General features: G+C 25.3%; 3 protein-coding genes across 11 annotated transcripts in view; 2 read left to right on the top strand and 1 right to left on the bottom strand.

Annotated features, from left to right (window-relative positions):
• LOC142238056 (tRNA pseudouridine(38/39) synthase) overlaps positions 1-13,105 on the bottom strand; it is a 107,088-nt gene that overhangs the window by 50,469 nt on the left and 43,514 nt on the right. The gene's annotated exons all lie outside the window — the stretch shown is intronic.
• Positions 1-13,105, top strand: part of a (arc) — a 320,776-nt gene that overhangs the window by 267,593 nt on the left and 40,078 nt on the right. The window lies entirely within an intron of this gene.
• On the top strand, positions 3,762-11,737 carry LOC142237673 (small ribosomal subunit protein uS7A-like). Its single transcript, XM_075309067.1, has 2 exons — positions 3,762-3,811; positions 11,093-11,737. The coding sequence occupies exons 1-2, from the start codon at positions 3,762-3,764 to the stop codon at positions 11,631-11,633; spliced, it is 591 nt and encodes a 196-aa protein (XP_075165182.1). The 3' UTR covers positions 11,634-11,737.

Below are 13,105 nucleotides of genomic sequence, written 5' to 3'. Positions count from 1 at the left end.
TTTTTTTCTGTGTATATTTAAATTAGCTGTTTTTTTTTCTTAATTCAAAAATACCTTAATAATTTTTAATAAAACATAACAAATTTTGCTATAAAAGAATATATCCCATATTTTGCATTTTTATGTTTACCGGCATTTTATCCCAACTTTCCTGCCTCCGCAGAACCCTTTTTTTCATTAATAAAGACATGCAATGCTCTCGCTTGTCGTTTCTTCCCTTTATTCTTTGCTTTGGGCTGTGTTCTGCTTAAACCGCATAATAAACCAAAGTGTGATTTTAGCCCAAACCACAACAATTTCATGCAAAACTGGCGCAATAAAAATTACAAAAACAGCAACGTTGCCGCCAGCAGCAAATTGCAGTGGCTAACAAAAACGCATGATGATCTCAATGCAACAAAAATATAGTTCATAATAAAATTACAAAAAAAATAAAAAACTAAGAAGGGCATGTTCAATTTCCCCCGAATGGAGTACCGATAATGAAAGCTGATGAATTTTATAAATCCGAAGGTTATCTTTGAATTGCACAAATGATTTTCTTAACTAAATTAAAATTACCATTAAATGCTTTACTAAATTAAATTAAAATTAAATAAAGATTAACATTAAAAAATTAAAATCAAAACTAAAATTAAAAATTAAATTAAAATCAAAATTACCTCCTTTTTATAGCCGAGTCCACACGGCGTTCCACTTTGCATTACAACCACTTAGAGAAGCTTTGAAACCCTCAGAAAAAACTGAAAAACTTTTTTGGTGTTCGGTCGAAGCAGGAATCGAACCCACGACGTTGTGTATGCAAGGCGGGCATGTTAACCATTGTACCACGGTGGTAGTTTTTGTAAAATATTTCACTCCAACTAAGAGGTACTTCACAAATTTTCTATAGAAATAAAAAAATAAATTTTAATATTTTGTGAAAATTTTCTATAAAAATAAAATTTTGACAAAATTTTCTATAGAAATAAAATTTTGAAAAAATTTTCTATAGAAATAAATTTTTGAAAAAAAAATTTGAAAAAATAGAAATACAATTTTGATAAAATTCTCTATAAAAATAGAAAATTTCCTCAAAATTTTCTATAGAAATAAAATTTCGAGAAATTATTCTATAGAAATAAAATATGAATCAAAATTAAGCAAAAACCCTCAAGTATTCGACCAATATGAATTACAAAATTTTCATTTCTATCTTTTATATCCCATTACCTCATATTTATGTTCCTCACCTCGTTTAACGCCACAAATTTATGCATATTTTTAAGCCTTATTTTCGATGCATTTGTGGCGGCTAAGCTGAAGTGACTTTGCATGGTTATTAGCACATACAACAACATCATTCAGATGGATAAACGAATGGAGAGACCAAAGGAAAAAACAAACGTTCTGAACCACAGATACGATAAAGGAGTTATTTGTGATTTTAGTTGGGGGAGCAACAGTAAAGGAACTCCTTTCCTTTGCCGAAAACTAACTCCACCACCACAGCCACAATGAATATTCTACCATAAGCGTCATTGCTATTGTTCCTATCACAGTTTACTTTGACAGACTCGCAAGTCCGCATTCTTTTAAAGGTTGCCAACTTTAAAAAGACCAAGAAAAGAAGGCTTGCTTGCCTTGCAACTCTTGACTTGATACATTTTTTTGCAACATTTTTTTTTTTTGGGTTTGAGGTGCCTCATATGCTTCGGTGGCCATGGGTTAAAGAAACGTGAGTGGCGTTGAATTGGTATATGAAGCAATTTTTTATAAGTCCGTTGAAATTCTTATTACCACGATTAGGCTCAGTGCATGACTTGAAGGTAGGCAGGAATGGAAGAAGGCAGGCGGGCAAGCAGGCTCATGGGCTGCCTAAGCATTCTTGTGTTCCATAACTGCAGACGTTTGACTAGAGCTGAAAAGAATACACTGCAGATATAAAATTCAAAAAAAAATATATATTTCTATAGAAAATTTTGTCAACATTTTAATGCTATAGGAAATTTTGTCAAAATTTTATATCTAAAAACACATTTTTCTAAATTGTATTTTTATAGATAATTTTGTTAAAATATTATTTTGTTTATTTTTATAGAAAATTTTGGCAAAATTTTCTATAGGATTAAAAATTTTATTTCTGTAGAAAACTTTTGTCAAATTTTTATTTCTATAGAAAATTTTGTCAAAATTTTATTTGTATAGAAAATTTTGTCAAAATTCTATTTCTATAGAAAACTTTGTCAAAATTTTATTTCTACAGAAATATTTGTCAAAATTTTATTTCTATAGAAAATTTTGTCAAAATTTTATTTCTATAGAAAATTTTGTCAAAATTTTATATCTATAGAAAATTTTGCTAAAATTTTAATCCTATAGAAAATTTTGGCAAAATTTTATTTCTGTAGAAAAATTGTGTCGACATTTTATTTCTATAGAAAATTTTGTCAACATTTTATTTCTATAGATAATTTTGTCAAAATTTTATTTCTATAGAAAATTTTGTCAAAATTTTATTTCTACAGAAATATTTGTCAAAATTTTATTTCTATAGAAAATTTTGTCAAAATTTTATTTCTATAGAAAATTTTGTCAAAATTTTATTTCTATAGAAAATTTTGTCAAAATTTTATTTCTATAGAAAATTTTGTCAAAATTTTATGTCTATAGAAAATTTTGTCAAAATTTTATTTCTATAGAAAAATTTTGTCAAAATTTTATTTCTATAGAAAATTTTGTCAAAATTTTATTTCTATAGAAAATTTTGTCAAAATTTTATTTCTACAAAAAATTTTGTCAAAATTTTATTTCTATAGAAAATTTTGGCAAAATTTTATTTCTGTAGAAAAATTTTGTCAAAATTTTATTTCTATGGAAAATTTTGTCAAAATTTTATTTCTATAGAAAATTTTGTCAAAATTTTATTCCTATAGAAAATTTTTTCAAAATTCTATTTCTATAGAAAATTTTGTCAAAATTTTATTTTTATAGGAAATTTTGTCAAAATTTTATTTCTATAGAAAATTTTGTCAAAATCTTATTTCCATAGAAAAGTTTCTCAAAATCTTATTTCTATAGAAAATTTTGTCAAAATCTTATTTCCATAGAAAAGTTTCTCAAAATCTTATTTCTATAGAAAATTTTGTCAAAATTTTATTTCTATAGAAAATTTTGTCAAAATTTTATTTCTATAGAAAATTTTGACAAAATTTTATTTCTATATGTTAGAAAATTTTGCCAAAATTTTAATCCTATAGAAAATTTTGGCAAAATTTTATTTCTGTAGAAAAATTTTGTAAAAATTTTATTTCTATAGAAAATTTTGTCAAAATTGTATTTCCATAGAAAAGTTTGTCAAAATTTTATTTCTATAGAAAATTTTGTCAAAATTTTATTTCTATAGAAAATTTTGTAAAAATTTTATTTCTATAGAAAATTTTGTCAAAATTTTATTTCTACAGAAAACTTTGTCAAAATTTTATTGCTATAGAAAATTTTGTTAAAATTTTATTGCTATAGAAAATTTTGTGAACATTTTTTTCATATAGAAAATTTTGGCAAAAATTTATTTCTATAGAAAATTTTGTCAAAATTTTATTTCTGTACAAAATTTTGTCAACATTTTATTTCTATAGAACATTTTGTCAAAATTTTATGTCTATAGAAAATTTAGTCAAAATTTTATTTATTTCCGTCTGCCCATTTGTCTGTGAACATATTTTTGTTATCAAAGTCGATGTCGCAGTTTTAGTTCACTCGTCTTCGAATTCGGCACAAATATGTGTTTGGGTCAGATTCAAACCCTATTAAACTCATTGCCCCATGTAACGTAACAAGGAAACTCAATACGGTAAAATCCAGTATATGCTGCAAAGTCTCTTGTAGGGTTTGGATCAAGTTTTGTTTTTCTTTTACATATTTTTGCTGTCTTTATGAGTGTTTTGCTAACTGGTTTTCGTTTTATCGAAGACCGCCTAAAGTCGGGTTTGGGCATTAGAGGGTTAAGAAATCGGTTCAGATTTGATTATAGCTCCCATATATCATTTTCGTCCGATATGCATTTATATGGCCCCAGAAGCCAAAGATTTCAATGTATCTAATTTCGGCAAGCACTTATATGTTTGACGAGAACACAATATTTTTGCGACAGAAATGCACCATGTTCCCATTAAAAGGTAAAGTGAAGTACAAATTGCTTATTCATGTTATGGCTATTTTCTTTCAGTGTAATGTATCGACAATTGTAGGCGTTTAGAATTGGCTTGTCGTCCAACCCACCTACCCTCCCGGCCCCTAGTGTTTATGCGCACAGGAATTTTCCTTTAGGCTTCCTTTTTTGCCTGGCTTAAATAAGAAATAACTGAAAATAGCCGGCTTTTTATCGGGCGTCTATTTATTTATGTTGTATTTTGTAGTCTTTGCCCAGTTTTCTTGCCCACTATTTATTATTATTTTATTTAATTTTTTTTCGTCATACTGCCTGTTCTTGATTGGTATTTTACTGGTTGGCAATTTATGTTTGGAATTTGTATCTCATTTTGTGTTTGTATGTGTGTTTGTATGCAACGTTGATTTTTTTTATTATGACTTCTCTTTTCATATGGGCCACAAAGAGTAGAGAGTGGTCTTTAGTTTTGTTAGTGTTACCTTTAGTCGTTGACTGTTTTTCTTGTTGTGTGTGTGTATGTGAGTGTGTCATGTTAAAGGAATTTTCATTATATCTCGTTCTATAATTGATAAATGCCTTAAGACATTTAAAATAGCTTCTGGAAGTTTGCAAGATCTTGCCCATACTGCTAGTAATGGACGGCAACTAGCTTTAAAAGCGTTTGCTAAAGCACAAGAAATTGGCAGGGCATTTTAAAAGGATTTTTATGGGCTTTTAATTAATTGAAAATTGAGGTTTTCGTGTTTGACGATAGACAATTAAGGGCTATAAAATTAAGGATTATAATTAGAATAATGGGCTAAGACCTATTTTTGTTGGCACCATCCATTTACCTTAGGGATTCTTTTTTTCTTCTTTTTTTCTATTTACAAACAAAATGAGCCAACTGTATGTTCATTTTGTTTGTAAATAGACCAGTAAATGCTGATAACAAATAAATAATGTATATACTAAGTTTGAGTATTATAAATCATGCGTAATATAATAAGGCAGACGGCATCAAAACGAGGATCAACATTTTTTAAAACACAACAAATCGAATTATTTATGAAGCTCAATGATGTATTAATACACTGAAAAAATATAGTGGTGAGGTCTAAGTTTTCATGTCCTTAAAATAAGACGGCGACTTTTGCTTAGCAAAGAAGACACATTTCTCCGATATAAAGTTGTCTTTTCTTTGTCCAAAAGTCGATGGAACTTTTCAATGAAGTCGTTTTGTCCTTATAAATAGTTAGGTGATTCGGTTTAAAAATATGTATCTTTACGAGAAAGAAACTTTTGTTTGATTTTAAAAATTCTGAACAATTCTTCAAAGTTAATGAAATCATTTTTAAATTTGTTGACTTTTTGTATCTTAACTGCAAAGTAAAACGGGGTTTAAAAATAGGAGATGTCTTGATCTCGGTTGGCCCAGTTGGTAGAATTCTAACAAAATTGGTAGATTTGTTACTATTCGGTAGATTGGTAGAATTTTTGATGTTTTGGTAGATTTTGTAAAATATTTCTATCCAATAATAATATTAATTAATATTTTGAGAAATGTTCCTATAGAAATAAAATTTTGACAAAATTTTCTAAAGAAATAACATTTTGAAGAAATATTCCTATATATTAGAAATATTTATAGGAATATATAATATATTGCTATCTATAGAAATAAAATTTCGAGAAAATTTTCTATAATAATAAAAATTTTACAAAATTTTTTATAAATTTTTGAAAAAAATTTCTATAGAAATAAAATTAAAAAAAAAATTCAAAAAATAAATAAAATGTTGAGAAATTTTTCTATAGAAATAAAATTTTGAGAAAATTTTCGATTGAAATGAAATTTCAACAAAATTTCTATTTTTATAGAATTTTGAAAAAATTTTCTATAGAATTAAGATGTTGACAAAAATTTCTTTAGAAATAACATTTTGACAAAATTTTCTATAGAAATAAAATTTTGACAAAATTTTCTATAGAAATAAAATTTTGACAAAATTTTCTATAGAAATAAAATTTAGAGAAAATTTTCTATAGAAATAAAATGTGGACAAAATTGTCTTTAGAAATAAAATGTGGACAAAATTTTCTATAAAAATAAAATTTTGACAAAGTTTTCTATAGAAATAAAATTTTCACAAAATTTTCTATAGAAACAAAATGTTGACAAAATTTTTCTATAGAAATAAAATTTAAAAAAAAATTAAAAAAATAAATAAAATGTTGAGAAAATTTTCTATAGAAATAAAATGTTGACAAAATTTTCTATGGATATAAAATTTTGAGAAAATTTTCTATAGAAGTAAAATTTAGAAATAATATTTTTAGAAAACTTTCTAAAGAAATAAAAATTAAAAAAAAATAAAATTTTCCATAGAAATAAAATTTTGAAAAAAATTTCAATGGGAATAAAATTTTGATAGCATTTTCTAAAAGAAAGAAATAAACTATTGAGAAAATATTCTATAGAAATAAAACTTTGACAAAATTTTCTATTGAAATAAAATTATGACAAAATATACTATAGAAATAAAATTTCGACAAAATTTTCTATAGAAATAAAATTTTTAGAAACTTTCTATAGAAATAAAATTTTGAGAAAATTTTCTATTGAAATAAAATGTTCACAAAATTTTCTGTAGAAATAACATTTTGACAAAATTTTCTATAGAAATAGCATTTTGACAAAATTTTCTATAGAAATAAAATTTTTAGAAAACTTTCTATAGAAATAAAATTTTGAGAAAATTTTCTATAGAAATAAAATGTTCACAAAAATTTCTGTACACATAACATTTTGACAAAATTTTCTATAGAAATCAAATTTTGACAAAATTTTCTATAGAAATAAAATTTTGACAAAATTTTCTATGGAAATAAAATTTTGAGAAAATTTTCTATAGAAATAAAATTTTGACAAAGTTCTCTATAGAAATAAAATTTTGAGAAAATTTCCTTTAGAAATCAAATTCTGACAAAATTTTCTATAGAAATAAAATTTTGACAACATTTTCTATGGAAATAAAATTTTGAGAAAATTTTCTATAGAAATAAAATTTAGAAATAAAATTTTTAGAAAACATTCTATAGAAATAAAATTTTGACAACATTTTCTATAGAAATAAAATTTTGAGAAATTTTTCTACAGAAATAAAATTTTGAGAAATTTTTCTATAGAAATAAAATGTTGACAAAAATTTCTGTAGAAATAACATTTTGACAAAATTTTCTATAGAAATAACATTTTGACAAAATTTTCTATAGAAATAAAATTTTGAGAAAATTTCCTTTAGAAATCAAATTTTGACAAAATTTTCGATAGAAATAAAATTTTGACAAAATTTTCTATAGAAATAAAATTTTTACAAAATTTTCTAGAGAAATAAAATTTAGAAATAACATTTTTAGAAAACTTTCTATAGAAATAAAATAGAAATAAATAAATTTTCTATAGAAATAAAATTTTGACAAAATATTCTATAGAAATAAAACTTTGACAAAATTTTCTATTGAAATAAAATTATGACAAAATATACTACAGAAATAAAATTTTGACAAAATTTTCTATAGAAATAAAATTTTTAGAAACTTTCTATAGAAATAAACTATTGAGAAAATATTCTATAGAAATAAAACTTTGACAAAATTTTCTATTGAAATAAAATTATGACAAAATATTCTAAAGAAATAAAATTTTGACAAAATTTTCTATAGAAATAAAATTTTTAGAAAACTTTCTATAGAAATAAAATTTTGAGAAAATTTTCTATACAAATAAAATGTTCACAAAAATTTCTGTAGAAATAACATTTTGACAAAATTTTCTATAGAAATAAAATTTTGACAAAATTTTCTACAGAAATAAAATTTTGAGAAAATGTTCATTTAGAAATCAAATTTTGAGAAAATTTTTTGTAGAAATAAAATTTTGACAAAATTTGCTATACAAATACAATTTTTACAAAATTTTCTATAGAAATAAAATTTTGAGAAAATTTCCTTTAGAAATCAAATTTTGACAAAATTTTCTATAGAAATAGAATTTTGACAAAATGTTCTATAGAAATAAAATTTTTACAAAATTTTCTATAGAAATAAAATTTTTACAAAATTTTCTATAGAAATAAAATTTTGACAAAATTTTCTATAGAAATAAAATTTTGACAAAATTTCCTATAGAAATAAAATTTTGACAAAATTTTCTATAGAAATAAAATTTTGACAAAATTTTCTATAGAAATAAAATGTGGACAAAATTTTCTATAGAAGTAAAATGTGGGCAAAATTTTCTATAGAAATAAAATTTTGAGAAAATTTTCTATAGAAATCAAATTTTGACAAAATTTGCTATACAAATACAATTTTTACAAAATTTGCTATAGAAATACAATTTTGACAAAATTTTCTATAGAAATAAAATTTTGAAAAATTTTTCTATAGAAATAAAATGTTGACAAAATTTTCTATAGAATTAACATTTTGACAAAATTTTCTATAGAAATAAAATTTTGAGACAATTTTCTATGGAATTAACATTTCGACAAAATTTTCTATAGAAATCAAATTTTGACAAATAAGACGTTTGTTGTTTGGTAGTTTGTGGTAAAATTTTCTCAAAATTTTAGTAGAATACTTGTAGCTCGAGTGGAAACCGTGGTATGATACTTAAAAATGTCTACTTGAATTCGAGTCTGAATTTGGAATAAGTTGCCGTTGACACATTTTTAAAGGATTTTTATAGTACTTGAAGAAAAAAGCTGGAAAAACGAATAAATTAATTTTCTTTTCTGGAACCATGTACGCAAAACTCTAATTTAGAAAAGATTGTGTCTTAAATATATCCCTACTTCAATTCTCCGTTTCTTTGGCTCGGAATCAAAACCAAAATCATGTAAAGACAAAATTTTTGGAACTGGACATGCTTTTTTCAGTGTAGATTCTTTCAATTTGACCGTTTCTTTCGGAGCGAAATTTCTTTTTATTCAAAAGTTTTTCTACACACAAAAAAATAATTTATTTTCTGAGAAACATTTTTTTTTATTTTAGACAATACAAAGTTCTTTAGAAGAAAATAAAAATTTAATTGCCTTTGAATAGTAAACTTTACCCACAATAAAAAAGCTTCGTCTGAACTTTCGTTTCGGAGGAAAAAAATATGTTCTTAATTCCAAAAGAAAATTTAAACAAGATATACAAAATTCTCAATATAAGTCTAAAAATGCAATATTTCTGTTGGTTTAAGCACGATTTCTTTAAATCGAAAATGTTTTTTTAATTTAAGGAAAATATACCTTAGTTCAAAGATATACGATTTTAACGGAGAGACGCAAATTTCCAAAATTTGTGTCTTACATTTAATGAAAAACATTTTTTAAACAAAGATTAGAAATTTCCTTTTAATTAAAATTTTATTATTTTAAAGAAATTTTCCTTAACAATGTATAAATTGTATGTCCTAAAATTTAGTTAGCCAATCTTTAATAACTTGTAAATATTTTTTCAGTGTAGTTGTCATCATTCTGTTTTCTTGAATTTTTTTAACATTATAATCGAAAATTATAAATGTTCATGCAATTGTCTATTAAACATTTCCTACAATTATTAAATTAACAAGCGTAAACAATTTGCATACGACGATACATGAAAGCTAATTGTTAATTTATACCACCATCGATAACATGCAATAATTAAAACGATATCATATGCCATGATATTCATATCAAAAATATTTTTTTCTTAAATTCTACAACTTCTCTTTTATTGGCCACTCAAAACTATCTCCCCCAAATAACTATCACAACACTATACAAGTGACAAAGACCATAGAAAACTCATTGACCAAAGAGTTGCAACCACAAAATCAAATCATAAAAGAAAAAAATGTCTGGATAAACAAAACAAATAAGCCAATTGACAAATGGGAAAATTTCACTTCATCGTTGAAAATTTAATAAAATCCAATTTGTATATGGGGAAAAAGCGGCTTTACCCCAAGTATTTGATGATGATTTCCTTTGCTTCGTTACCTTTGTGAAGCTATGTCCAGTTTATTGGATTTTTCTTTTTTTTTTTTGTGGTCAAGAAAATTGTCCAAGCCCCAACCATGAAATAAACTGTAACGATCCTATGAAATTTATTTTTATGGAAATTAACACTGGTGCCTTACTTTTTATGCATATTAAAGTTGTTCAACATTTAAATTGTTGCTCATGCAGAAAAAGAGCAGAAGGAAGAAAGAGACTTTCTTTTTTTAATTTTGGTACGGAAGAAATTCAAAGACAAAAACCGGAAGAAATTTCATTTTCCAAAGGAGAAAAAAAGGTGAATCAATTGCGGTAGATAATAATCGTGGAAAACTTGTTATAGCCATTTTAATGATAGTTGTAAAAATGGGAAAAGTTTTCAATTACCATCCATCCAGAAGGTATAGAAATCAATGAAAACCATATGGAGCTGGATTTGGACGAAGTGCTTATACCATAGAAAAAATATGATCGCCCCAAACATATTTCAAGAGGATAATGTTAGTTTTCCACAGGGGTCATGTAACATGTTTGTCACAAACATGTTATTGTCTTGGATTTGGGCAAGCATGTTATGTTTGGCGAGAAAACAATATTTTTAAGACAAACATGTTCCATGTTCACCATAAAAAAGTAACATTATGCGCTTGAAACATGTTAGGGGTGACATATTCCTTATCTGGGTCTAAACACTCCACAATTTAATCGGTCTATGGAGGGTCTATATCAGTGTCTAAGACCTTCTAAAAAAAAGTTTACTTGGATCCAAAGATTTTGACCGTCTCTTAAGGATTTTGGTATTGATTCCAAGCCAAAGATATGACTTCTTTGAAATAAAGACATTTTTTAGTTACCTAACTGGCTTTAAATCTAGGATCAATAAAATTAAAATTAGGATACATTCTCTTTTCAAGGTATATTAATAAAGCTATTCTCTGACCGTCAACGGTATCTCGTTGCAAGATTATATCTCCGTCAAGGAGAAATTTGCTCGCTATTTGCCCCACTCTGCTGGTCGTTATGCCGCCAAACGTTTCCGCAAGGCTCAATGCCCCATCGTAGAACGCTTGACCTGCTCCTTAATGATGAAAGGACGCAACAATGGCAAGAAACTCATGGCCTGCCGTATTGTTAAGCACTCTTTTGAAATCATTCATTTGTTGACTGGCGAAAATCCTTTGCAAATCCTTGTCAGCGCCATCATCAACTCTGGCCCTCGTGAAGATTCAACCCGTATCGGTCGTGCAGGTACTGTCCGCCGTCAAGCCGTTGATGTATCTCCACTCCGTCGTGTCAATCAAGCTATTTGGTTATTGTGCACCGGTGCCCGTGAAGCCGCTTTCAGAAACATCAAGACCATCGCCGAATGCTTGGCCGATGAATTGATCAACGCTGCTAAGGGTTCTTCTAACTCCTATGCTATCAAGAAGAAGGATGAATTGGAACGTGTTGCCAAATCCAACCGATAAACGCTTCATGTTTCCTTATATACAATATGTTGTATATATGTTTACACGTTTTATAAGTAAATGAAACGATAAATAAAAACATCTCTAAAACTATAAAATATAAAGATTCCATATTTCAGTTGATTTTTTATTTAAATCAAAAATGTGTTTCTTTATTTAAAGGAAAATTTGCCTTAGTTGAAAAACATGCCACTTTAAAACGAAGGGATACAAATTTCCAAAATTTGTGCCCTAAATTTAATAAAAAACAATTTTTTTGAAGCAAAAATTATAAACTTTATTTTAATTAAAATTTCATTATTTTAAAGAAAATTTTCCTTAATATTTTTGGGTATTCTAAAATTGAGTTCACGTAATCTTTAATATCACATAAATATTGTTTTCAGAGTGCATACAAAAATCAAATCTCTACCTGAAAAATATAATTATTAACTTTCAAAAAATTATCTTGAATAATATTGAACATCTAAATTTATTTGAATCATTTGTCATAAATAATTCTTAAACATTAAAAATACATAGATGTCTGTATACCTTTAAATAACATCAAATTATTTGCATATTAATTTCATTCAGACAAATACCAAGAACTTTATTTAAAAATATAATACCAATCAATTGATTTCACACAGTCGAAATCATGTTTTTAAAAATGCATTCGATTGTCTATACTATACAACACGAACACTACTGAAAAATTATTCGAAGAAACGTTCTGATCTATGAGGGTGATATGAAAATGAAAAGAAAGTCATGTTCTATTCTTGAAGACCAGACGGACGAAAATTGTTAAATTAGACAGTATACGAAGAACGCAGAAAAAAATTTCACAAAAAATTTTCCAATTAAAGTCTTAATTGAGTTTAAAAAAAAATATTCAATTAAAATTTTAATTTATTCAACAAATTTTTTAATTGAAACAAAAATCAATTAGAAAAATTAATAGTATCAATTAATTTTTTAATTGACTTTCAATTAATTTTTTAGTTGATACTATAATTTCTGTGATTATAGACATTTCAATTAAAAAATTATTTGTATCAATTTTTTATTGTGAGGAGGTATATTATCATACCAAAACTGTTATTTTTCGACGAGGAACATGTAAAACATTTGTCACAAAAATATTCTCGCCAAACATAAATATGCTTGCCAAAATCACATAATTTCCGAAATGAGTTAATTGAGTTAAAAAAAAATATTCAATCAAAAATTTAATTGATTCAACAAATTTTTTAATTGAAACAAAAATCATTCATAAAAATTAATAGTATCAATTAATTTTTTAATTGACTTTCAATTAATTTTTTAGTTGATACTATCATTTCTGTGATTATAGACATTTCAATTACAAAATTATTTGGATCAATTTTTTATTGTGAGGAGGTATTTTATCATACCAAAACTGTTATTTGTCGACGAGGAACATGTAACACATTTGTCACAAAAATATTCTCGCCAAACATAAATAT

This window comes from Haematobia irritans, chromosome 5, assembly GCF_050003625.1.
Source record: "Haematobia irritans isolate KBUSLIRL chromosome 5, ASM5000362v1, whole genome shotgun sequence".
In the NCBI taxonomy this organism is placed as follows: Eukaryota; Metazoa; Arthropoda; class Insecta; order Diptera; family Muscidae; genus Haematobia; species Haematobia irritans.
Note: the sequence above shows the minus strand (reverse complement) of the source record. Positions and strands in the feature narration are given on the sequence as shown.

Excerpts from the sequence above, each read along its gene's own strand:
- LOC142237673 (XM_075309067.1), top strand. The coding sequence starts at position 3,762 with ATGTGTTTGGGTCAGATTCAAACCCTATTAAACTCATTGCCCCATGTA. Across the intron at positions 3,812-11,092 it reads AACTCATTGCCCCATGTAAC|CTATTCTCTGACCGTCAACG; the intron begins GTAACAAGGAAA and ends ATATTAATAAAG.